Below are 27,320 nucleotides of genomic sequence, written 5' to 3' on the forward strand. Positions count from 1 at the left end.
CTCTGGAGCAAGACATCAAATACCTCAAGATAATGTTGGTGTTTGGACTTTACCTCATAGGTCATAGATTTCAGCTGTAGCCCCTGGCACAATATAGAGGAGTAAGAGTCTTCATTACCTCCTAACATTCGGTGGCCTTGGGTAGCTTGTGCAGCGCTGGCATCACAAAGCCCAGCTTGAAGATTTGTCCTTTTGATAGCTGTTGCAGGCTCCTTTGACAGCAATCTGCCAGGACAGCAGTTGAGAAATATAATTCCCCTCTCTCCTAATGGGGTTGGATGTTTATGGGCAGGGTCCTGTGTGAGAGGAGCAGCTTCCTTTGCTAAACCCAGCTGTGCCTGAGCAGGGGAGCAGCCACACTGCTGCATTATCATGAAAGCATCCCTTAAAGGAGGGTGTTTTCACTCTTTCAAGATACACCATTGAAAGATAATTAAGGAGAAGGATAAGTAGAGAAGAAAGAACCATTAGTGTGAAATCCAGTGAAGGCTGCTGAAATGAAAAGAATATTAAATCCAGATTTGTTAATGCTCCCAAATGAGTCCTGCGCACGGAGACCTTTCTGGTACCTGCCAGAGTTTTGATTTAATTAAAGGGACAAGATTGATTAGGAATAAAATTTCACTTGGCTTAAAACTGCAAAAAGTGGATTAGGGACTGGGGATTGGTTTTGGATGGTGTGTATTTGCAGGACAGTCTGTGTGTGGGTGCAGGTAAAGGCTATGCTTCCATGTTCACAGAAGCACAGAATCATGCAATCAACAGCTTGGAAGAGAGCTCCAAACTCATCCAGTCCAACCTAGCACCCAGCCCTGGCCAATCAACCAGACCATGGCACTGAGTGTTGGTTGTTTCTGTGATTCTACACTGATTGGGTAGGGTGCTAGGTTGGACTGGATGAGCTTGGAGATCTCTTCCAACCTGCTTGATTCTGTGTTGACTGGACAGGGCTGGGTGATAGGTTGGACTGGATGATCTTGGAGGTCTCTTCCAACCTGCTTGATTCTGTGTTGACTGGACAGGGCTAGGTGATAGGTTGGACTGGATGATGTTGAATGTCTCCTCCTACCTGGTTGATTCTGTGTTGCTTGGCCAGGGCTGGGTGCTAGGTTGGACTGGATGATCTTGGAGGTCTCTTCCAACCTGGTTGATTGTATGATTCACACACAGTCTAACTGGATTTCAGCATCATTCTGATGCTTGTAAACACCCAGGGGATATGGGTCTGCTGCATTTTGTTTAATTCCTTTTCAACCCATAGCCAGGGAATCCTGGAAGCACTACATGGAAGCACACTTCCATAGGGGAACTCCTTGTCAGATTGTGGATGGTAGTGGGAGGAGATGTAGTATAGCTGGAGGGGAGAAAGCAGGAATGTCAGGGACTGACCCATGACGGGAAGGGCCATGAGCATGATCAGAGGGCTGCAGGCTCCTATCCTGTGAGGACAGGCTGAGAGAGTTGGGCTTGTTCAGTCTGGAGAAGGCTCCAAGGAGACCTTCTTGTGGCTTCCAGTACCTGAAGGAAGCTACAAGAAAGCTGAGGAGGGACTTTCTAGGGCATCAGGTAGTGATAGGATTGGGAGGAAAGGATCCAAGCTAGAGGAGAGGAGGTTTATATTAGGTATAGAAAGAAGTTCTTCACCATGAAGGTTATGAGACACTGGAGCAGCTTGCCTGGGGAGGTGGTGGAAGCCTCATCCCTTGAAGTTTTTCAGGCCAGGCTGGATGTGGCTCTGGGCAACCTGATCTAGTGTGAGGTGTTGGAACTGGATGATCCTTGTGGCCCCTTCCAACCCTGACAGTTCTGTGGTTCTGTGACTGCAGCTCTCTGTGCAGCACCACAGGAAGCTGCAGGTTAAGGTCTGAAAACAAAACTCTTGCAAGTGACTTGGGTGTGAAAATCCTTGATTGTGAGTGAGATACATCAAGTGTGCTGAATCTCTTCTGGTTTACCCACGGGGTTGAAGTAGATACTGGAATCTGAGGGTTTCACATGAGATGGACATGATGCCCTGGGTGGAGCTTTCACTATCTACAGATAGATCTGATTATATGCACATTAAACCCCACAGGTTTCTCTCTCTCTGTATATATATCTATAACATGTATAACATAAACATATGTATAACATAAAGACAAGCACATCTGCTCATTTTCTCATCACTGCTGATGTTTTCCCATAGACTCTTCCTAAAATCCTGGACAAAGTGGCCCCTGCATTTGTCATGAACAGCTGCAGCTTCCTGGTGGAGAAGTCCCGGGAGTCAACGGCCAGGGTGGTGGTGTGGAAGGAAATGGGTGTGCTGAGGAGCTACACTATGGAGAGCACATACTGCAGCTGCAGCCATGGACTCTACAAGGTGAGTAAACCTGCCAACAAACCTGTGCCATCCTCCTAACACACAGCTCACAAGCTTGGAAGGCTAAAGTGCAGGGGACAGTTGTTGTCTTGATGTTTGGCATTTTCTGGTTGTCTTGATATTTTGGTTACAACAACCCCAAGCAGCACTACAGGCTGGAGACAGAGTGGCTGAGAGCAACCAGGCAGAGAGGGAGCTGGGGGTGCTGGGAGAGAGGAGCTGCAGAGGAGGCAGCAGTGCCCAGGTGGGCAGCAGAGCCAATGGCATCCTGGGCTGGCTCAGGAGCAGTGTGGGCAGCAGGACAAGGGAGGTTCTTCTGACCCTGTGCTCAGCACTGCTCAGGCAACACCTGGAGTGCTGTGTCCAGTTCTGGGCTCCTGAATTCAAGAGAGATGTTGAGGTGCTGGAAAGTGTTTGGAGAAGGGCAGCAAGGCTGGGGAGGGGCCTGGAGCAGAGCCCTGTGAGGAGAGGCTGAGGGAGCTGGGGGTGTGCAGCCGGCAGCAGAGGAGGCTCAGGGCAGAGCTGATTGCTGTCTGCAGCTGCCTGCAGGGAGGCTGTGGTCAGGTGGGGTTGGGCTCTGCTGCCAGGCAGCCAGCACCAGAAGAAGGGGACACAGCCTGAAGCTGTGCCAGGGCAGGTCTGGGCTGGATGTTGTTATGAAGTTGTTGTCAGAGAGAGTGATTGGCATTGGAATGGGCTGCCCAGGGAGGTGGTGGAGTGGCTGTGGCTGGAGGTGTTGCAGCCAAGCCTGGCTGGGGCACTTAGTGCCATGGTCTGGCTGACAGGCCAGGGCTGGGTGCTAGGTTGGGCTGGCTGAGCTTGGAGCTCTCTTCCAGCCTGCTTGATTCCATGATTGTGGCTGTCTGCTTCCTCCAGAGCCATGCGGCCATGCCTCGGAGTTTCTCTCCAGTGAAATGTTTTCATGATCCCTTGCTCTTTTACCTTCCATGTCACAAAACTTGCTCTGAGGTTTCATTCAACAGTGAGATTTAAAGAAACTCCACTCTGGAGCTGAAAGCATTTCCCTGAAGGAGAGAATGTTTCTGATATGACATAGGGCACTTACTCTAATAAAGGCTAGCACAGCACTGTAAAAACTGTGTTGGCAGATCACATGGATGTCTTTGAGCCTAGTTCTAAGGTTATTAACTTGAATACTGGTGCAGCAAGCTCCTTGGTAGAGGCTAGCAATGTGAGCATTTGTCTGGCTAAATATGAGAGCCTGCTCTGAGAATCCTGCATTTGAAGGTGACCAGTTGCTGTCAGCCAAAGGCAGCTGATCTGAAGCTGTTTTTGACAGCTGTCCTCAAGCTCAAAGATATGTCTGCTACTGATCTAGGCAGAACTGAATTCCATACTGAGTGAGATTCCAGGCTTGATGGGAGCTGGGGGTGTGCAGCCTGTAGAAGAGGAGGCTCAGGGCAGACCTCATTGCTATCTACAACTATCTGAAGGGAGGCTGTAGCCAGGTGAGGTTGGTTTCTTCTGCCAGGCAAACAGCAATGGAACAAGGGGACACAGTCTCAAGTTGTGCTGGAGGAAGCCTAGGCTGGATGTTAGGAGGAAGTTCTTAATGGAAATAGTGATTGGCATTGGAATGGACTGCCCGGGGAGGTGGTGGAGTCACTGTCCCTGGAGATGTTCAAGCAAAGCCTGGATGAGGCACTTAGTGCCATGGTCTGGTTGACTGGACAGGGCTGGGTGCTAGGTTGAACTGATAAGCTTGGAGATTTCTTCCAACCTGGTTCATTCTGTGATTCTGTGATCAGTAGGAAGGGCTGGGCTGATACCAAATGCATCATAGACATTGGAATATTGTGTCCATTTCTGCCCCCCCACCTCAAAAAGGACAGGAGCTGCTTGAGAGAGTCCAGCACAGAGCCACAAAGATGATTAAGAAAGTTGAACATCTTCCTCATGAGGAGAGCCTGAGGGAGCTGGGGCTTGGAGCTTGGAGAGGAGGAGACTAAGGGGTGACCTCAGTCATGTTTATAAATATGTGAGGGGTGAGCCTGGAGCCAGGCTCTGCTGGGTGATGCCCAGGGACAGCACAAGGGGCAGTGGGTGGAAGTTGAGGCACAGGAGGTTCCATGTGAACCTGAGGAAGAACTTTTCCCTGTGAGGGTGACAGAGCACTGGCACAGGCTGCCCAGGGTGGGTGTGGAGTCTCCCTCTCTGGAGATATTCAAGAACCACCTGGATATGCTCCTGTGTGATCTGCTCTGGGTGATGCTGCTCTGGCAGAGGGGCTGGACCAGGTGATCTGAGGTCCCTTCCATCCCCTGACATTCTCTGATTCTATGATCCGTCTATGAGATCTCCTGGCAGTCCTAAAGCACACAGAACCAACCCTGGTAATTGCTTTGGTGTGATCATGATTCTCTATCCACTCAAATGGTGAATTCTGCCTCTTGTTTATTCCCCAGACCTGTTGCTTTCAGTGCAAGGCTTCCACATTCCACCTCATTTCTCCCACTAGGGAGCAATCCTTATCTGTACAGCACTAATAAGCAGTTAAGGATCCTGAAAGACCCTTAAGGAAAGAGTCATTATTACAAATAACAATTAATTAATAAGACATTCAAATTATTATCTTTGAAAGCTCTATGCTAATCCTTTTACCTCTCTGCAAATTGCAGCCAGGAAGTACTCAGCTGCTGTTCTAAGCATGCTCTGCTATCCACACATCAATCCCAGGGCAGGAAAGGCAGGGGAGAAAAACGACAGACAGCTTAAAGAAAGAGAATATAATTGCCCTGGGCATTACATCCAACACTCCCTACTCCTGAGAAGTGCTAATGGGTTTTTAATAGGCACCAGAGGTCAAAACAGTGGTTCTGAATCTCTTTTAGACAGTGGGGAAATGTGCCCTGACTGAAGTCAATGCCAAGGCTTGTGGTGATCTGCATAGAGGAGGAGCGCAGCGACCGCTTAGCGAGACCTAAAACCAGGGACCCAGCAGATTGTATCAATATCTAATGATTCATCCTCCTCCAGCCTCTGGGAGGTATTTAGAATCATAGAATCAACCAGGTTGGAAGGGACCTCCAAGCTCATCCAGTCCAACCTAGCACCCAGCCCTAACCAATCAACCAGACCATGGCACTAAGTGTCTCATCCAGGCTTTTCTTGAAGACCCCCAGGGACAGTGCCTCCACCACCTCCCTGGGCAGCCCATTCCAGCCAATCACTCTCTCTGTGAAGAACTTCTTCCTAATATCCAGCCTATACCTACCCTGGCACAGCTTGAGACTGTGTCCCCTTGTTCTATTGCTGGTTGCCTGGGAGAAGAGGCCACCCCCCACCTGGCTACAATGCCCCTTCAGGTAGTTGTAGACAGTAATAAGATCACCCCTGAGCCTCCTCTTCTCCAGGCTAAACAGGCCCAGCTCCTCAACCTCTAGTGCCCTATATCTGTTATGTAAGGGCAGCTGGGGATGTGAAGATGGCTGGAAGGGTTTTCCCTTGCCCCTTCTGGCAGGCACCTGGATCCATTCTTCTTGGTTGCTCTGTTCGTCTCCCTCTGGCAAGGGGGACTGCAGAGCATGGTGCTCTCTTTTACATTCCCTTTCAGCCTTCAGTCGTTCCACCTCTCCCTTGAGTTCAGCCACCAGGTTAAGCAGACAATCAGTCTGCTCACACCTAATGCAGCCAATGCCTGGGTCTCCCTCGACTTCGAGTGCCAGGCTCCAGCACTCCTCACACCCACGTTTGCTTCATTTGTGCCATTAGAAGCTCGAAATAATAGGAAGGAGACATGAAATGCCACGTTCAGATGCTGCATTTAAGCTCTGTGCTATCCATAGGGGCCCTCTTATGTAGCTGAGCTACCGAAAATAAGCAGGAAGACCTAATGCAGATGGTTCAGGATTCCTTTTGTGGTTGGTTGGTTGTTTCTGTCAAAGAAATCCTTTAAAGGCTATGAAATTATTCCTACATTCTTTTTCATCACTGAGCAGGACCACTCAGGGCAAAAAGCCACTTGAAATGTGAGAGCTTGTGACTGGTGGCAGAATCCAATTTTCTCCTGGTCCATAAGGATGTCTGCAAGCTGTAAAGTAGGTCTGAAATTTCCCTTCTGGACACCCTGAAAGCCTGAGTCTCTGTTGGGTCATTGAGTTGTTTGTCTGAGGACATTGATCCTCTTTGAATTTCTTTTTCATTTGTTCAGGGTTGTGATTCATCTCAAGGATGGAGGAGAGGAAAATATTCCTCTGAGGGAGCATTTCTTCATCATCAGGATAATTCAAACACTTTGGCTAGTTTCTCTGGTGCAGGCAGCTTTAAAATCATTCCATTCATTGTTTCCAAGGGCCCAACTGATCAGGGTCAAAATGGAACAGGATTTCTTAGGCTGGCATTTAAGCTGGAGCTGCATCTAAACACATAAACTGTCTCTTTCAACTAACTGATATTAATAGGCTGTTTCCTCTTCCTCTCAGTGGCATTTAGAGCTGGCCCTTGCTTGCTTGTTCTCACAAGTGGATTATTTATGGTATGGACTTAATAGGATGACTGAAGATTTCATTGAATAATACTCTTTAATGCTCAGCTTCCATCTATAAAGCCCAAACTACTTCATTAATATCTGCAATTATTCCTGTAAACTGGAAACTATTCACTTAAGAGGTCACTTTTTGTTTTCTAGAGACTTCAACCTGAGTTCTTCCCTCTTGGACCTTCAAATTGATGTGTGTCTAAGCAATAAGTTGAGACCAATGCTCAGGCAGCAGATGTCAGCAATCCAAGACTTAGAGCTCTCAGACATTTGGATTAGTAGATGTGTGTTTAACTGTGAACAGAACCAGGCTGTTAATTGCTTAGGATTGATCTCCTTCTAGGTATCTATCCAGGATGGACATCCAGTTGGCAGCCAGTCACTAGTGGTGCTCCCCAAGGATCAGTGCTGGGCCCAGTCCTGGTCAATATCTTTACAGATGATCTGGACCAAGGCACTGAGTTCAGCATCAATAAATTTGCATATGACACCAAGCTAGGAGCAGCTGTGGAGCTGTTGGAGGGTAGGAGAGCCCTGCAGAGGGACCTGGCCAGGCTGGATGGGTGGGCAGAGGCCAATGGGATGAGACTGAACAAGGCCAAGTGCAGGGTTCTGCACTTTGGCCACAACAACCCCAAGCAGCACTGCAGGCTGGGGCCAGAGTGACTGAGAGCAGCCAGGCAGAGAGGGAGCTGGGGGTGCTGGGAGAGAGGAGCTGAAGATGAGGCAGCAGTGTGCCCAGGTGGGCAGCAGAGCCAATGGCATCCTGGTCTGGCTCAGGAGCAGTGTGGGCAGCAGGACAAGGGAGGTTCTTGTGCCCCTGTGCTCAGCACTGTTTAGGCCACCCCTTGAGTGCTGTGTCCAGTTGTGGGCTCCTCCATTGCAGAGAGATGTTGAGGTGCTGGAAGGTGTTTGGAGAAGGGCAGCAAGGCTGGGGAGGGGCCTGGAGCAGAGCCCTGTGAGGAGAGGCTGAGGGAGCTGGGGGTGTGCAGCCTGGAGGAGAGGAGGCTCAGGGCAGAGCTCATTGCTGTCTGCAGCTGCCTGCAGGGAGGCTGTAGCCAGGTGGGGTTGGGCTCTTCTGCCAGACAGCCAGCAACAGAAGAAGGGGACACAGTCTCAAACTGTGCCAGGGAGGTCTAGGCTGGATGTTGTTAGGAAGTTGTTGTCAGAGAGAGTGATTGGCATTGGAATGGGCTGCCCAGGGAGGTGGTGGAGTGGCTGTGGCTGGAGGTGTTGCAGCCAAGCCTGGCTGGGGCACTTAGTGCCATGGTCTGGTTGGTTGGGCAGGGCTGGGTGCTAGGTTGGACTGGCTGAGCTTGGAGCTCTCTTCCAACCTGGTGGATTCTATGATTCTATGACAAGCATACCCTTATGTTTTGGATACCTTGAAAGACAATACAGACAGCAGCTAAGATTTAAAGCATCTCATTATATGCAGCAGAGGGACCCAAGCCCAGCATCACTCAGTGAATCAGTAGCCAAACTCCTAGTAGAGTGCAGCAGATCTGGACCCTGCTTCTCAGTGATGAAAGTAAATCATTCAAGTATATGCTTTGCTGGCTATGAGCACAGATACAGTGCTTGAAGATGCACAAAGACACCTAACAGGGTTTGTGCAAAGGATTTAGGAAGAACCAGGAAGCCTTAGAGAGGTGGCAAGAGATCAAAACATTAACTGCATAAGCCTGGTAAATGTGTTCCCTGATACAATATGCGGAGGAAGGGCTGAGGCAGACCAGAACTGTTTCTGCTAGTCCAGAAAAGATGCTGCCATTGTATTTCCAAGGAGTGTCCTCTCTGGGGTCTGAAATGCAGTCCTGATTTTAAAGCTAGTGTAGTGATCGAAGGGAAAGGCAGGAATTTGGTGCTATTAATATGTAAATGAGGAAGAATAGTGACCCCTGCCCCGTGTAAGAGCAATTTGATTTCAAACGGAGAGGAGGGCAGAAATGAAAGGAGGGAAGAGATGGTTTGTCTGTGTGATCCATGGGAAAGCAAGAAGCCAACTACCCTTAATGAAGTGAGGCATAAAACTAAAGGAACCATTGATCTTATCTAATGTGTTGTTCAATATAAGAAAGAAGAAAAGAATTGGGAGGAAAGAAATGCTCAAATCCTTGTTCCTTTTGCCTGGATTACCCAATCGAGGCTTAGAGGAGCAGTGTCTCCCTTTGGAAGATGCTAAAAACAAAGCAGTTAGTTGCCACTGAGATTTCTCCCTCCATCTTTGGCCACTTCACAACTCTAAACTCTAGGGTCAAAATAGCAAAGAATGGGGGGAAAAAAGTATTAAATCCCACACCACCATCACCACCACCCCTACCCTACCCCCACCTCTCATTTCAGACTGTGTTGTTCCCTCCATGGAGCTTTTATCCCTCCAGCTTTCCATCTGAGTTTTATTGCTGCCTCCCCTTTGCAGGATGTAGACCTTCTTAGCAGGAAGATGAGAAGGTTAGGAAGGGCAGGTCCAACTTCACCTCCTTTTATGATCAGGTTTCCTGCCTGGTGAATGTGGGGCAGGCTGTGGATGGAGTCTACCTGGACCTCAGCAAAGCCTTTGACACTGTCTGCCACAACAAGGCTGGACTGGGTGATCCTGGAGGTCTCTTCCAACCTGGTTGATTCTATGATTCTATCATTTGTTTCTTGAGCACTGCATGCAAGGCTCAGGAGCTCAGGAAGGAGCTCTGCTGAGCACAGCTGCAGTTGTGCCCCCAAAGCAATGGAACCTTCAGTGATGTCTGTTGCTATTTTCCCAAGTTTCTGGGGTGGTTGATTTTTAAACTTGCCTGCCCCTTTGCTGCTAGAATGTTCCATTGTTAGACTCCTTTTGATTCCTCAGTACCCAGCCTACTAATCATGCCCCTTCTATGGCCCAGTGCCCTGTGCTGTTCTCTTTGTTACTGCATCTATCGCCCTGCAATCTTCGGTGCATACAGCTCAGCTCCACATTCTATCATCACAGAACCACAGCATGGCTCAGGTTGGAAGGGACCTCAGAGCTCAGCTGTTCCAACCTCCCCACCATGTCCAGGGACACCTCTCAACTAGACTCAGCTGCTCAAGGACTCATCCAACCTGGCCTTCAACACTCCCAGGCAGGAGGCAGCCACAGCCTCCCTGGGCAGCCTGTGCCAGACTCTCACTGCCCTCCTGCTGAACAATTTCTTCCTCAATTCCAGTCTAACCCTGCTCTGCCTCAGCTTCAAACTTCTTGGCCTCAAGCTATGCCAGGGGAGATTTAGGCTCGAGGTGAGGAGAAAGTTCTTTACTGAGAGAGTCATTGGACACTGGAATGGGCTGCCCGGGGAGGTGGTGGAGTCGCCGTCCCTGGAGCTGTTCAAGGCAGGATTGGATGTGGCACTTGGTGCCATGGTCTAGCCTTGAGCTCTGTGGTAAAGGGTTGGACTTGATGATCTGTGAGGTCTCTTCCAACCTTGTGATACTGTGATACTGTGATAGACACCCTCAGGAAAAGTCCCTCTCCAGCCTTCCTGCAGGATCCCTTCAGGCACTGGCAGGCAGCTCTAAGGTACTCCTGGAGTCTTCTCCTCTCCAGGCTGCACACCCCCAGCTCCCCCAGCCTGTGCTCACAGCAGAGCTGCTGCAGCCCTTGGAGCATCTTTGTGGCCTCTTCTGGACTTCTTCTGTTCTTCTTCTGCTGGGAACAGCAGAACTAGAGTCAAGATTGGAGGTGAAGCCTCAGCAGAGCAAAGCCAAAGAGCAGAATCCCCTCTCTCGCCCTGCTACCTGCACTCCTCCTGATGCAACCCAGCACCTGATTTGCCTTCTGTGCTGCACATAGATGGAATCTCAGGATCTAGGTAATGCAGTGAGCCTGAGAAACAGAGCTCCACACTGAGTGCATGGGGTGCTGCAAAAGCCTTTCCTCAGCATGTTGTGCCTGGTGGAGGAGATGCAGCACCAACAGAAACAGATTTAACTTCTTGCTTGGAAGGGATTATAGGCAACGAGGAGTAACAAATGAGTTTGAAAATCATTGCAGATACCTTGACAATGCCCTTTGAAGGAGATTTTGCTGGTGATATGGATCCCTTATTGAAGAAAGCCCTTGGGAGAGCAGAGGGAAAAAAGAGTTATTTTTTTTCCCTGTCCACTTTAATGCTTTTAAGCCAGAGGAATTGAACAGTCCAAACTGTCTCATTGGTCCTGATTAGAAAGAAAAGCCATCCCACTGCAGAGACACCAGAAGCAGCATGGCCATGCAGCTCCTAAGGCTTTCTTGGTAGTTGTGGAACCAGAGTGGTGAAAGTCAGCCTCCTGGGAAGATCTGATGCTGTTGATCTCCCTTAACCTGGCTGGCTTCTTTAAACTGAGTGATGGAGCAGAGCAGTGGTTTGCCCCAGAAGTGTGGCTGAGCTACAGCAGTGTGTCACAGGGGCACAGAATCACAGAATGTTAGGGGCTGAAAGGAACTTCGAAAGGTTCATGGGGTCCAACTCCCCTGTCAGAGCAGGGTCACTTAGAGCAGGTTACACAAGAACACATCCAGGTGGGCTTGGAAAGCCTCCAGAGAAGGGCACTCCACAAGCTCTCTGGGCAGCCTGCTCCAGGGCTCCAGCACCCTCACCATGTAGAAGTGTTCCTCGTGTTGAGGCAGAACCTCCTGTGTTCCAGCTTGTTCCTGGTGTTTCTTCTCCTGTGGCTGAGCACTGCCAAAAAGAGCCTGGCACCCTGACTGATTCTATGGTTATCCTCTGATTCTACTCCTAGGCTTGCTGAGAACACATAGCTAAGAGGGAGTGTGTGTCTCTGTCTGTCAGAGGCTGTGTTTCTCCCTGAACATCTTCTGTGTAACTAATCCTTCTGCTTCCAACCCTCCAAACTCACCTTGCGCACAAGGCAGACTCTGGGATAAGGTAGAGGGGTGGAAAGGAGGTGGAAGGGTGGTTGGGAGCCCCTCCTGGGGACTCTGCTTTCTGGGAGGGCTGCTGTGTTTCTGCATTACTTTTAACTTGCATATAACTGTAGATATTGTAACTATCTGCCTGTATCTTGTGCTAAGCTGTGACTGTAAAGCTTCTCTCTTTAACTTCTAGCTGACTGAGTCTAGTCTGGGTGATTGGGTAACTCCCAAACCATCACAGCCTGGAAGCCTTATGTGCTTCTACTCCTTCCAAGGTGGACCTCAGCCCAAGCAGCCAAACAGTCACCACCCTCTGAATTGTCCATCAGACTGCAGCACTCTTCCTCTGTAGGTATCTGTAGGCAATGAAATAGTTTCTTCATTCTTCCTTACCCAAATTACTCCCCAAATTCCTCTGTCTGCTCTCTTCATAAGCAGTTTACTGCAGTTAATCATGAGCAGTTTATTGCAGTTAATAGGCAGAACTTGAGTGGTTTTGATGGGGTTTGCAGGCCACATGGTACTGCATCTCCAGGAAGATGGATATGGTTCTTGTAATTGGAAGTCTGTTGCACAAACTTAGAAATCATTTCTGCTGGCCTTTTGCCATTATTCAGCTCCCAGCAAATGTGGTTTCAGCAATATTCTTGCCATAAAGCATCTTTGGTAAGTGCTTGCAGAAAGAAAAGGTAGAGAAACAGGAGATGATCTGTGCTGCCTGCAGTATGCTTCTGCAAAATGTCTGCATCACCTCTGCAGCCCTGGCAGACTTTGTTTCTCATTTCTTCCATCCTCCAGACCTTGCACTTCATACAATCATGGAATGGCTCAGGCTGGCTCATCTCCTCCAACCTCCCCTCCATGGGCAGGGACACCTCTCAGCTAGACTCAGCGGCTCAAGGTCTCAGATCAAAGATCCCATTCTCTGCTTTTGTGCTCCACAGCCTCCCTGGAGGGGTTCAGGACCAGGCTGGATGAGGCCTTGAGTGACCTGTTCTAGTGGGAGGTGTCCCTGCCTATAGCAGGGGGCTGGAACTGGCTGAGCTTTGAGGTCCCTTCCTACCTAACCCATTCTATGATTCTATGATCTGTGCCATGGTAACCAGCAGGAGCTTGAGGATGGCCTAACTTTGGCTGCCTCAGACTGTTCAGGAAAACAAATGACAGATCTGGGACAACTTTGTAGGGATTCTTTAGCTTCCAAGAGCATCTGGAGTTTGCCAGTAGGACTATCCTGGCTGCTCTCAGCATTCTTGAAGGGTAACAAAAGGCCTGTAGTGGTAGGATGGGGCAGTGCTTTAAAATCAAGAGAATAGATTTAGATTGAATGTTAGGAGCAAGTCCTGCACCATGAGGGTGCTGGAACACTGGGACAGGTTACCCAGGGAAGTTGTTGAGGCCTCATCCTTGGGGATATTAGAAGTGAGGCTCAACATTGCTCTGGGCAACCTGAGCTAGTTGAGGATATCCCTGCTTGCTGCAGAGAGGTCGGACTGGATGACCTTTGGAGGTCCTCTCCAACCCAGACCATTCTGTGATGCTATGAATAAGGCAGCTGCATTGAGGCAAGTCTGAGCAGAACCACACAAGATGTGAACACCATCTCTGTCCCTAGAACTCAGTTGTTTAGCCTGGAGAAGAGGAGGCTCAGGGCAGAGCTCATTGCTGTCTACAACTACCTGCAGGGAGGCTGTAGCCAGGTGGGGTTGGGCTCTGCTGCCAGGCAAGCAGTGACAGAATAAGGGGACACAGTCTCAAGCTGTGCCAGGGCAGGTCTGGGTTGGATGTTAGGAGGAAGTTGTTGTCAGAGAGAGTGATTGGCATTGGAATGGGCTGCCCAGGGAGGTGGTGGAGTGGCCGTGGCTGGAGGTGTTGAAGCCAAGCCTGGCTGGGGCACTTAGTGCCATGGTCTGGTTGGTTGGGCAGGGCTGGGTGCTAGGTTGGACTGGCTGAGCTTGGAGCTCTCTTCCAACCTGGTTGATTCTATGATTCTATGATTCTTAGTCTTTGTTGCAGGTGCTCAGCATTGTCACAGGGGAGGACCATTTCTATGCCTTTCCAAGTCTGCAAATTATGCAAGAAGGCAACTCAGGCCTCCCTGCTCTGTCTTCCCAATTCCTGAATCACTGCACCCCCAGCTTAGCTCTGCTGCCTGGGAAAAGATCAGTAGTTGAGTAGGGTCATTTTTCTCATTAGCACTTCTGAAGAAGTCTTATTTCTTATTTGTTTGGGCTTTTTGGAGGCAGAGTAACTGGCTCGGGTTTTGTTAACCCTATACAGGACTGGACTTGTCTTCTGGCAAGAAAACTGCTTGAAACCTTTACCTGAGGAGACTGAGCCCCTCTTGTGTTTGGTGAATGAGCCTGGCACAGCACTGGTGTCTCTCTGGCTGCTGGGGAAGCCAACAGTTGTGCTTTTCAGAGTGACTGAGCAGTTCCTTAGCTCTTTCAAGAAGTCAGCATAGGAGTGTTTGCCTGCCAAACACTGTGCACCAGTGTCCAACCAGCGCTACCTTGACACAGACTTTGGATAAATGTGTCCCCCCTGGCAGCTGCTGGTTTCAGCTGTCACTCAGACCATCTGCTTCCCTCTTCCTGGGATGAAAGATGTGTGTTAGGGGACTGAAGGATGTTCCATTGTGTTTGAACTCAGATGGTTACTGGAACCAGGGGAGAATGACACTTGAAGGAGAGGAATGGGCACAGAGCTTTCACAGAATCACACAACCAAAGACCTCTAAGATCATCAAGTCCAACCTATCACCTAACCCTTCTAATTAAGTAAATCATGATTCTAAGTGCCTCAAAGATCACATTCCATGATTCTGTGCTCCACAACCTCCCTGAGCAACCTGTGCCAGTGTCTCACCACCCTCACTGCAAACAACTTCTTCCTAACATCCAGTTTCAATCTCCCTTTTGCCACTTCAAATCCATTCCTCCTCTTCCTGTCATTACCAGACCTTGTCAATAGATCCAGGAAGGCCACTCCAAGGTCTCCTCCAAGCCTTCTCTTCTCCAGGCTGCACAGCCCCAACTCTCTCAGCCTGTCCTCACAGCAGAGCTGCTGCAGTCCTCTGAGCATCTTGGTGGCCTCCTCTGGACTGGCTCCAACAGTTCCATGTCATCTTGTTTTGGGGCCTCCAGAACTGCACACAGGAGGAAACACTTCTTTGTAGTGAGGGTGATGGAGCATTGCAACAGGCTGCCCAGAGAGGTTGTGGAGTCTCTTTCTTGGGAGACTTTCCAAACCCACCTGGGATGAGTTCCTATATGACCTGCTCTGGGTGATGCTGCTTTGACAAGGCATCCAGTTGGACTGGATGAGCTCTGGAGGTCCCTCACAACCCCTAACATTCTGTCATTCTGTGTGAAACAGAAAACTAGGGAAGTGAAGCAAATTAGATGCCTAAAGATGAGTTTTCATGTTCTGTTCCAACCATTGCAGTGGTGTGAGAAACCAACCATTGCAGTCACACCCCCCTCTGCAGGATTGCTCTGGATGGAATGCTGCTGAGTCTCCTTTGAAGCCAACTAGGCAGTCTTGGCTGGCATGACCTTGAATCCCTGTGGGATCCTGGCCTGCTAAAGGAAAAAAAAACCCTCATGGGAAGGATAAGGAGTAGAAAAGCAACATTCCTACTGAAAACTAACTGCAGCATTTGAGTGGAGCCCCTTTACAAGTCCAAATCTCAGTGCAGATCTCCTTTTCAAGCTTGCCGTGGAATTACAGCAGCCAGCTTTTTGATTTCTGATGTCTCTCTTGCTTGCTAATCCTGCCCCGTGTGGATTTATTGTACAAATCTATTTGGCAGCTGAAAATTGCCCTTTGATGAAGCTCCTACTCTAATAATGAACTCCTCAGGCATGGAAAATAAGAATGGGGAGGTGGCAAAAGCACAGGCTGCAAGAGTCGTGTTTGTCTTTTCAGTCTGCATGGATTTTAGCAGCATCAAAATTTCAAAGTCTTTCACACACAGGATTTTCTGCACAGATTGATTTTGCTCCTCTTAGGATCATAGCATTTGCCATGCTGGATCAGACCACTGGGCCATATAATCAGGTATCCTGCCTCATACACAGGCTGCTTCCTCACAGCTCCGAGGAAAACAAACCCATCCTCTAACGCAACTGATTCAATTACACTAAGACATGGAAAGGAAATAATCCTACCAGCCTGACCTGCCTCTCCTCCAGGCTGCAGCATGAGGCCTGATTATCATTATCAAAACCTTGAAATAATGAACTCCATTCCCTGTGAATAATTTTGGCACTCTCTCATCCCTTCTCGTCAGCTTTCCTCAGCCAGGGCTCCCCACGGCACTCAGTCCCACTAGTTGATGCCTGGCTCCTGCATCTGGGTCAAGGCAATCCCAAGCACCAACATAGGCAGGGCAGTGATAGGCTTGAGAGCAGCCCTGAGGAGAAGGTTTGGGGGTGCTGGTGGACAAGAAGCTAATATGAGCTGTCAGTGTGCTCTGGCAGCCCAGAGAGCAACCAGAGCCTGGGCTGCAGCAAGAGAAGTCTGACCAGAACCTGGGCTGCAGCAAGAGCAGTGAGGGCAGCAGGGAGAGGGAAGTGATCTTCTTGCTCTGCTCTGCACTGCTGAGACCCTATCTGGAGTGCTGCATCCAGCTCTGGAGCCCTGGGACAAGTGGACCACAGGTGCTGGAAGGTGTCCAGAGAAGGGCCACGAGGATGAGCAGAGGGCTGGAGCTGCTCTGCTGTGAGGAGAGACTGAGGCAGTTGGGGCTGTGCAGTGTGGAGAGGAGAAGACTCCCAGCTGACCTTATTGTGGCCTTCCAGTATCTGAAGGGGGCTACAGGAAAGCTGGGGAGGGACGTTTTAGGCTGTCAGGTAGTGATAGGACTGGGGGGCATGGAACCAAGCTGGAAATGAGGAGATTCAGCCTGGATGTTAGGAAGAAGTTGTTCAGCATGAGAGTGGTGAGAGCCTGGCAGGGGTTGCCCAGGGAGGTGGTGGAAGCCTCATCCCTGGAGGTGTTTAAGGCCAGGCTGGATGAGGCTGTGGGCAGCCTGATGTAGTGTGAGGTGTCCCTGCCCATGGCAGGGGGTTGGAACTGGCTGATCCTTGTGGTCCCTTTCGACCCTGACTGATTCTATTATGTAAAAGAGCACCTGGCAGAGTAAATCCCTTCAGGAGTGTCTGATTCTCTCTCCACCCTTTCCATGTGATTCTATGGTATGTAGCTGCTGTCTATCACACAATGCAAACCCTGTGCTGAAATGTCAGCTCTCTCCTTTCACCCTCCTGTCACTTTGCTGGTTTCTGTAGCCTTGCAAAGATGCACATCCCACAGCTGCACCAGCTCCCAGTCTGTCTTTGTCAGCTTTCTTTCCATGTTCTCTGCCTTTATTGCCTCTGTTATCTACCCCTAGGTCCCCCTGTTATCATCTCCTCTAAAATCAAATTAGATTCATTTTCTCCAGTCTCAGACTCTGCAGATCCAACCAGCTTTGGCCTCTTTGGTCAGTTCCTTTGCTCTGTTTCTATTCCACTTCTATTTTTTTCCATGCTGTGCCAAACTCTCCTACTAATTATGTTAAGTTTTTTCTCTCTCTCTTTTGTTCTCCAACCACCAAATTTGTTTCAATTTACTTAACATACCAGGACTGATTGCTATTGCTCTGAATTGAAAGCATTCAATTCCTCCTTCACTGCCAGAGTGCTGACATTTCTTTTAGCTTAAATCACACTATGTGTCCTTGCCTGGTACTCCAAACATCATCAAGGACACATGGATGTCTGCAGAGCCTGCCATGTGGTGGCTATGGCACTGAGGAGAATCATAGAATGGTTTAGGTTGGAAGGGATCTCAGAGATCATCCAGTTCCAACCTCTTGCCAAAGGCAGGGATACCTCACAGTAGAACAGGTCACTCAAGGTCTCATCCAACCTGATCCTGAACACCTCCAGGGAGGATGTGGAGCAGAGAAGCACCGAATGTGATCAAAGATCACATTCGGTGCTTCTCTGCTCCACATCCTCCCTGGGCAACCTGTGCCAGTGTCTCATCACCCTCAACCTGTGCCAGTGTCTAACCACCCTCACTGCAAAGAACTTCTTTCTACCATCCAGTTTCAATCTCCCCTCTGCCAGTCTGCCAGCTCTTCTAGCTAGAGAAGGTCAGTATTAAAATCTCCACACCTGGAGATACCACAAGGTTGTGCTACTGGGACAGGCTGAGGGCTGGGCAGGAAGAAATTGGATGGAATTCCACAAGGGCAAGTGCAGAGTCTTGTACCTGGGAAAGGACAACCCCAGGGAACGGGATAGATTGGGACTGACCTGTTGGGATTGCTCAGCCTAGAGAAGAGAAGATTCTAGGGGGACCTGAGAGATGCCTTCCAATAGCTGAAGGCTGCAGAGGGACTTTTGCTGAGGTGTCTCACAAAGGGGAATGGTTTGGAGCTGAGGCAGAGCAGGGTGAGACTGGAGCTGAGGAAGAAGTTGTTCAGCAGGAGGGTGGTGAGACTCTTGCACAGGCTGCCCAGGGAGGTTGTGGCTGCCTCCTTTATGGCTGTGTCAAAGGCCAGGTTGGATGAGCTCTTGAGCAGCTGAGGAGTTGAGAAGTGTCCCTGCCCATGGTGGGGAGGTTGGAGTAGATGAGCTCTGAGGTCCCTTCCAACCTAAGGCATTCTGTGATTCCATGGACTGAAGGCTTGATTAATATTCCACTGTCACAGTGAAGGCAAAAGGGCTCAGTTCTGCTCTTGTCTTTGATGTGCAGAGGCAGCCTGTGCCGTAGCAGGGGAGGCTGCAGTGGCTGAGAAAGGCATTAAACACTGAAAACAGACTCTTGGAGTTTTAATGGTGAGAAGGGACCATTAACTCCTCTCATCTGACCTGTTAGACATCATAAGCCTTTGGGCTCCACCAGGCAGCTTTGTACTAAGCCTGATAACTTGTGTTTGTGTAAATAGGTTTTGCAGAAAAACATTCAGCCTGGCTTTGAGAGCATCACATGGCTGGAAATCCATCTGGGCCTTTGGTGTTTGGTTCCAGGGGTCAGTAACTGTTAAATATTATTGCCTTATTCTAATCTGTATTCATCTGCCTGCTGGGCTTAGCTGCATCCTGGTTGTTTTTCCTCTACCAGTTCAGAAAGGCTTGAAGTAACTTGCAGATGGCTCACTTAAAGCCACACACAATGCATCCAAGCCACCATTCAATCATTTCTTTTGGTAACTAATTAAACAGGCTGAACTCTTTCAATAATGTTCCCCTGTCAGAACACGCAGGGAAAGTGCCTGTGGATTAGCAAGAGGTGCAAGTGGAGAGTCCTGTGCTAAACCACATTAAGCTACATGTCAACACTCTGAAGCAGAATTAAGGTGGCCTTAATTAAATTTGGCTTAACTCATTTCTAAAGTAAATTAAGCCAAACTGAATCACAAACACTTTAATTCTGCACACCAGGGTAGAAACAGGGGCTCCTGCATGGGATACATCTGTAAAGCAACTGAATACCTGTGCTGGTTGAACTCTGAGCCAGCACTGGATATGCCCAACAGGAAAGATTGGAATTTGAATGGAATGGAATGGAATGGAATGGAATAGAATAGAATAGAATAGAATAGAATAGAATAGAATAGAATAGAATAGAATAGAATAGAATAGAATAGAATAGAATAGAATAGAATAGAATCTCCAGGTGGTTTCTGGTTGCAGTTTGCTGGGCTCAAGATGTGTTCTGTATTCTGGATGGATCTCAGGACTCAGGAGGGGGAGAAGAAATGTTTCACTGCTGTTCTCTGCTGCTCCCTGATTGATATGTAGAGAATCAGCCAGGTTGGAAGAGACTTCCAAGCTCATCTAGTCCAACCTAGTATCCATCCCTGGCCAATCAACCAGACCAATGGCAGTGTACTGCTTCTTCAGGTACTGGTAATTCAGGTCTGCCTATTGCAGGGATGCTGCCAGAGTCTAGGAAAGGCACCTGCTTGGCACACTGAATCAGGCTAGAAAATAGGATAAGCTGCTTCATGAGTGCTTGCACTAATAGGAAATGTGTGGCAGTGGAGGTCAGTTTGGATGAGAGCTATCTGAGATTTCCCACAGCAGCAGTAAATAGTACTAAAGAGTCCCAAGATTACAGGTGACTCTTTTCTACCAGAGAAAGGGCTTGGTGTCCAGTGTAATTCTGTTCTGGACTACAGCAGAACTGAAAAAGGATACATGAATCTCTGGTGTGAGAGTTTGTCACCTAGACACAGTGATCATGACCCAGATATATTTAACATGGGGAGAGGACAGTGCTCCTAGGAGTGTGTTCTTGTATATTTTTGTTTGCCTTACAAAGAGTTGATTTTCTCTCATCTAGACTCAGGTGCTCAGGGCACATCCAGCCTGACCTTCAACACTCCCAGGGAAGAGGCATCCACAGCCTCCCTGGGCAGCCTGTGCCAGAGTCTCACCATCCTCCTACTGAAGAGCTTCTTCCTCAGCTCCAGTCTAACCCTGCTCTGCCTCAGCTTCAAACTATTCCCCCTTGGCCTGCCTCTAGACACTCTCAGCAAAAGTCCCTCTGCAGCCTTCCTGCAGGATCCCTTCAGGCACTGGCAGGCAGCTCTAAAATCTCCCTGGAGTCTTCTCTCCAGGCTGCACACTCCCAGCTCTCTTATAGCAGAGCTACTGCAGCCCTTGGATCATCTTTGTGGCTTCCTCTGGACTCTCTCCAACAGATTTGTGCCCTCCTTCTGCTGGGGACAGCAGAACTAGAGGCAGGATTGGAGGTGAGGTCTCAGCAGGGCAGAATAAAGGGGCAGAATCCCCTCTCTTGCCCTGCTGCCCACACTTCTCTGGTTGCAGCTTAGGATCCTATGAATAAAAATTCAGGTGGGTTTTTTTTGGCTGTTTTTCAGATAATGAACACCCAGAAAGGCAGAGTTCTGAGAACATACTCAGTTCAACCAAATCCTGATTAAGCAGCAAGGGAAGGCAATAATTGGAGTGAGGAGGACAGTGAATCATAATATTGATGAAAAATCTCCATGATAGATGGGTTATAAGAGGAGAGATTTCTGTTAGTTCAGCCTGAGTTTCTTGTTTGTTAGCACTAATTGTTTGCTACCATTTCTGAATGTAATGAGTAAACAACAGTAGAGGTCATTTTCCTTAATGTGGCTGATGAAAGTAATCTTGGGAGGGATAACAGCACAGATTTAATGCTGCTGGGAAGAAAAAAAAAAACAGGGGAAAGAGATATCAGGCAATGTAATGTAGGAAATGGGCACCGTCCCTGGAGGTGTTCAAGCAAAGCCTGGCTGGGGCACTTAGTGTCATGGTCTGGTTGACTGGATAGGGCTGGGGGTAGGTGGGACTGGATGAGCTTGGAGGTCTCTTCCAACCTGCTTGATTCTGTGATTCTGAGAAGCTAAAATGTAAAGATCTGTGGCAATCAGTACTAAGAAGAAGGCATTTAACAGCTGGAGCAGAGAACAAGCTCTAGAACACTGTTCAAGAAAAGCCTGGATGAGGAAGTTGTTGGCAGAGAGAGTGATTGGCATTGGAATGGGCTGCCCAGGGAGGTGGTGGAGTCTTCATCCCTGAAGATGTTGCAGCCAATCCTGGCTGGGGCACTTAGTGCCATGGTCTGGTTGACTGGCCAGGGCTGGGTGCTAGGTTGGGCTGGATGAGCTTGGAGCTCTCTTCCAACCTGCTTGATTCTATGATCCTAAGGAAAGTCTCTAACCTGCTACACTCTCACAGACAAGTTTTGGCTTAAACAAAAGCAAACAGCTTTCTCAAAACATTTCTAACCAAATCCCTTACCAAGTTCCATCCCTCCTTAGCTCTTGGAATAAAGCAACAAGCTTCCTTTGGGGGTGCTGGGAATAATGACTGGACTCCACAGTAAAACTCCACAGAGATTCATATACAGCAACAACCAGAAAGATAACTTTTAATGAGTTTGAGGAAGATGCTACAAATGAGTTTGAAAGGGAAGTATGTGCAGGCAGGCCTAAGAAGCCCCCAAATTTCATCCATTTTACAGTAGCTTATTCCTGATGGAGAGCTCTTATCTATTTTGTAAAATAGGGTTTAAAATAGATATGTGGATTTGCTTCTGCCACAGGACCAAGAGGGCAGTCTGCATTGATGGAAGGCACTGGGCTCTTTCAGCTCTTTCTTTGGAAGCTGTTGGATCAGCAGATCACAAGTGCAGAAACTTGCTCCTCTGATTTGGAGGGGAAGCTGCTAGCTTTGAAAATGATTTTGTCTTGCAAGATAATAGAAGGCTGAGCAAGGAGAAATGTGGCTGGAAATGCTGTCCCTACACGAAAGTGGTGAAGGGAGAATCTGACACTCCTGAAGGGATTTATTTTGCCAGTCTCTTTTATACACAATAGAGTCAGTCAGGGCTGGAAGGAACCACAAGGATCAGCCAGTTCCAAATCCTCTCCTATGGGCAGGGACACCTCACACTACATCAGGCTGCCCACAGCCTCATCCAGCCTGGCCTTAAACACCGCCAGGCATGAGGCTTCCACCACCCTGCCAGGCTCTCACCACCCTCCTGCTGAACAACTTCTTCCTAACCTCCAGTCTGAGTCTCCCCATTTCCAGCTTAGTTCCATCCTCCCTGGCCCTATCACTACCTGACAGCCTGAAAAGTCCCACCCCAGCTTTGTTGTAGCCCCCTTCAGATACTGAAAAGCCAGAACAAGGTCACCTGGGAGCCTTCTCTCCAGACTGCACAGCCCCAACTCCCTCAGTCTCTCCTCATAGGAGAGTTGCTCAGAGAAACATAGCACAGGTTATCAGGACTATAGGCTCCCTAATCCACTGCTTGCCAACAAGTGCTGACATATAATTAAGTGGCAAAGAACATGGTGTATTTTCACCAAATCATTTTCCAATCCCTTTTGATTTTCATCAGGAGTCTGGAAGAATCTGGGTGACAGAACTGCTCAGCTTGGCCCTGTGTAAAAGAGGTTAAGTTTTGGGTTCCATTTGTTTTATTGTGTTGTTTCTTAGCTCACTGATGAATAACTCCTGGCTACACTCAGCCTGGGAGGGAGAAAAACAATCCTGAGCTATCCCTTTGTATGTACTGGGAGATCCAAGTCTTGCAGGGTGTAATTAATTCATTTATAAAGGGCAGAGAGCTGCATTCTTCTGTTTTCCCATTCTAACACTAATTACTAGAAATTATTAGCATGGTGCAAATAAATGCATGAAGACTGTGCACAATTTACAAGAGAAACAGATATGAATCTGTGTGTATGTGTTCAGTTAGCTACCTGCCCTGAATCACACATTAGGTGAGGGCTTGTGCTGCTGAGGTGTTTTGTGTGCAGTGAATACTTGGGAGTGCACACTGGAAGTGCCTTGGTGGAACCATAGAGAAGCTTAGACTGAAAAGGATCTTAAAGGTCATAGAGTGGCTTAGGTTGGAAGAGACCTCAGAGCTCCTCTGCTCCAACTTCCCCACCATGCCCTACCTCTCAACTAGACTCATCCAACCTGGCCTTGAGCACCCCCAGGCAGGAGGCAGCCACAGCCTCCTAGGCAGCCTGTGCCAGACTCTCACCACCCTCCTACTGAACAACTTCTTCCTCAGCTCCAGCCTAACCCTGCTCTGCCTCAGCTCCAAACCATTCCCCCTTAGCCTGTCTTTAGGCACCCTCAGACAAAGTCTCTCTGCAGCCTTCCTGCAGGATCACTTCAAGCACTGGCAGGCAGCAATAAGGTCCCCCTGGAGTCTTCTCTTCTCCAGGCTGCACACCCCCAGCTCCCTCATTCTGTCCTCACAGCAGAGCTGCTGCAGCCCTTGGATCATCTTTGTGGCCCTCCTTTGGACTCACTCCAGCACCTCTGTGTGGGAACTAGTCCTGCCCATGTTCTGTGTGCAGATGTGCAGTGGTGTCCCTGATGAACATACTGTCTTAACTGTGTCCTTACTGGGCACTGTTTGTTCTGGTACCTCTGTCTTTGAAACGTGTCCTTTTGCATCCGTGTTCATGTGCATCATAGAATCTCAGAGCTGCTTTGGTTGGGTAAGACCTCTAAGATCAGCAAAGATGTGTCTGCTAAGTGCCCATGAGCCCAAGCAGAAGACAGCATGATGGACACAAATCCAGAGGCTCCACCTCTGTCATGTTTAGCAATCATTTTGCATTAAGCAGCAGGGGATTTCCCTCTGCAAAACAAGAGGCACAGATGAAATCAGAGGGTGTCTGTGGCAGTGGCCATACAGCTGGCGCTCAGTCTGAGACAGAGAACTTCCCATATGTGACTTTTCCACTCACTGGTCCTCACAGATGTGAACTCTGCTAACAGCAGCTAATGAAGTCATTTGGATTTGGTGGTGGTGTTGGTTTTGTGTTCAGAGAAATGTGCATGAGAGGTTGGCAGAACCTGGCAGTTCTTGAAAGTCATGTCTCATCTTTCTTCCCACTGTCAGCTAGCTCCTTCCTTTAATCTCTGAGCACAAGATCTGCCAATACAAGCCCAGAAATAGCCTCTCTCACTTGAACTAATGTTTGCCCACAATAGCTAGGGAAGAGGAAAAGAAAGCTATTTTTGTGCTGGATTCTAACACTCAGCCACCCTTCTGGCTTCAACAAAAATTAATTTGGCACCTGCAGTTAAAAAGGTTTCTTTGTACTGGAAAAGCTTTTCATAACCATAGTCAAATATGAATTGAGAGGTGTTAGCCACTTATGGACAGGAAGGTGTCAGACAAGTGGGTGCAGTGTAGTGCAATGAAGCTGGACTTGACCTAGCTGTAGTTTAGGATGTTGTAAGCTCTGTGTTGAGGAGTGTGGGGAAAAGCAGGGTGTGCACCAGCCCAGCACCAGGGCTGAATGGCAAGACCTGTAGAGCTGAAGGTGAAGGTCTTTCAAGGTCCCTTTCAGCCCCTGACATTCTGTTATTCTGTGACAGGTAGGTTCATCTGTCTGGAGCACAGCCCTGTGAGGAGAGGCTGAGGGAGCTGGGGGTGTACAGCCTGAAGAAGAGGAGGCTCAGGGCATGATGCTGCTCTGGCAGGGGAGCTGGACCAGATGATCTTTTGAGGTCCCTTCCAGCCTCTGAGAGTCTCTGATTCTACAATCTTCCTGCTCCCAGCAGCTGTCATTTCATCTGAGTCTCTTTCACATATTGCTGCTTTATTACAAAACCAGATACAAGTCCTTTTCTGTTAAAGCAAACTCTCCACTTTAGATTTTAGGGGTGAGGCTTTTCTTGTTAGTCTCTGATTATTATCTGTTTAATCCAGTGTAGCAGAATCTCAGCTGAATAGCTTTAAACAGTTGTCTTCCTAGCAGTGAAAGCAGCACAAGAGCTGAAGAGAGACTGTGGGCTCTCTCCCTGGCTCTGCCAGTGCCCTTGATGAGGTGCCTTTGACTAGGTTACTCCCGTTCTGATTCAGCATCTCAGCCTGCAGTTCTGCCTTCCTGTCTCCCAGAGGGCATCCTGCGATTAATTGAGGGATGTATCTAAACGGCTTTAGCATGCAAGCCAAAAGTCACCAGGGACAAAGCTGTTACTAGGGCAGGAATAAAGGTCAGGCCCTTGCTGACATTGTTGTCTTGATTAATTAATGCACTAATCTCTATAACTCCACTTCAGCAAATATAATTTGGCCTCATTCGTTGTTTTGCTCATTTTTTTCTGTGGCTTAGCTTTGAGAGAATTAATGAGAAGACCTAAATGGAGCATTCTGTCTGCTGTCCCCTCAACCAGCCCTGCTCTGCTCCCTCCTTGGCATCTTTTGCCCTTGCTTGACTGAGGGCCTTGCAGCAAAGTCTCTGTGCCAGCTAAATGACACTTCACTGGCTACCAAACCAGACTTAACCTTCTGTATGGAGTTTGGTGGGCATTACCTGGTTGTTTGAATTGTTAACTGTGTGAGGAACTGACTGAAGGGGAGAGGTAGATTTGCTGCTGTTATCTCTGGTTATTTCGTATGGGAAAGTGCAAGACCAAAGCTGGAAAGTGTTAGGAAGTTTGTGTCCCTTGGAGAAGCCTGCTGAAGGGCTGGGTCACCATCTGTGACTGCAGGGAAGAGATGCCAGTGACTGATTAAGGGAATGGAACAGCTCTGTTATGAGGAGAGCCTGAGGGAGCTGGGGCTGTGCTGCTTGGAGGAGGCTGAGAGGTGACTTCAGCAATGTTTATAAAGATGTAAAGGTTGAGTAATAGCAGGCTGGAGCCAGACTCTGCTGGGTGATGCCCAGTGCCAGGACAAGGGGCAATGGGTGGGAGCTGAGCCATAGGAAGTTTCATGTACACACAAGGAGGAATTTTCTCCCTGTGAAGGTGACAGAGCCCTGGCACAGGCTGCCCAGGGGGGCTGTGGAGTCTCCTTCTCTATAAATATTCAGGAACTGCCTGGATGTGTTCCTGTGTGATCTGCTCTAGGAGATCCTGCTCTGGCAGGGAGGCTGGTCTGGATGAGCTTTGGAGGTCCCTTCCAGCCCCTGATATTCTGTGATTCTGTGTGATGCAAGCCTAGGGCTCAGTGTTTTGGGATGGCTGCTTTCAAACACTAATAATACCCAGGGTCTGAGTTGCTGTCCCTGGAGGTGCTGAAGCCAAGCCTGGCTGGGGCACTTAGTGCCATGGTCTGGTTGATTGGCCAGGGCTGGGTGCTAGGTTGGGCTGGATGAGCTTGGAGCTCTCTTCCAACCTGCTTGGTTCTAAGAAGCTACAGGGCTTCAGAGGATCAGGTTGCCCAGGGAGGTGGTTGAGGCCCCCATCCTTGGAGATATTCAAGGTCAGGCTCAACAAGTCTCTGAACAACCTAATCTAGTGGAGGATGTCCCTGCTGACTGCAGGGGGATTGGACTAGACAACCTTTGGATCTCCCTTCCAACCCAGGCCATTCTATGAGGGAATGCCTGCGGTGAAGCTCAGCTCAGCATTCCTGCATGAGCAAGAGGGAATATTCCCTCCAGGTTGTTACCTAGTGGGAAATCAGAGAACTGAAGAAAACCTCTCTTTGTCTTCTACTCAGCTCTTAGCTGTGGTTTGCTGTACTTTGCATGCCTTTGTGATTACATCCGTTCCTCAGTCGGGTATTGTTTTCTGCTTGAGTTGGGAACGTTTCCTAAAGCTGTTCTGCCTTCACATCGCTCTCATTTTCCTTCCCAGGCCAATTTCAGACTGAATTTTGACAGATTACACAAGTGCAGAGCTTTTTTTCCACCCCACCCCCCTGTCCTATCCTACCTCATCATTTCCCTGTATCATTTGTTTTCCCTTTGACAGATTTTTAGCACTGTCAATCTAATATGCAGCAGAGGTTGAAGTGCATCACCACAGCGCAGCGCAGCGAGGGTAATCCCCTGCTAACTGTGCTGGGGAGAGCCAGGCCAAGTTAGCTTCCTGCTGGATGAAACCAAGCCTTGGCTTTTCCTTGCTTTTTCTTTTACCCTTTCTTCTTTTTTCTTCTTCATTTTGCCTTTTTAAAATCTTTTTATTTTTTTCCTCTTTTTTCCCTTTTTTTCTTTTTTCTTTTTCTTTTTCTTTTTCCTCTTTTTTCTCTTTTTTCCCCCTCTTTTTTCTTTTATCTTTTTCCTCTTTTTTCTCTTTTTCCCCCTCTTTTTTCTTTTATCTTTT

At 48.6% G+C, this 27,320-nt stretch overlaps 1 protein-coding gene across 1 annotated transcript in view; it reads left to right on the forward strand.

The window, feature by feature from the left end:
• AGBL1 (AGBL carboxypeptidase 1) overlaps window positions 1-27,320 on the forward strand; it is a 387,722-nt gene that overhangs the window by 225,013 nt on the left and 135,389 nt on the right. Inside the window, exon 22 of the mRNA XM_064157083.1 lies at window positions 2,186-2,362. Coding sequence (XP_064013153.1) covers window positions 2,186-2,362 — 177 coding nt within the window. The remainder of the gene's footprint in view (window positions 1-2,185; window positions 2,363-27,320) is intronic.

The sequence above is a fragment of the Pogoniulus pusillus genome, chromosome 17 (assembly GCF_015220805.1).
Source record: "Pogoniulus pusillus isolate bPogPus1 chromosome 17, bPogPus1.pri, whole genome shotgun sequence".
NCBI lineage: Eukaryota > Metazoa > Chordata > Aves > Piciformes > Lybiidae > Pogoniulus > Pogoniulus pusillus.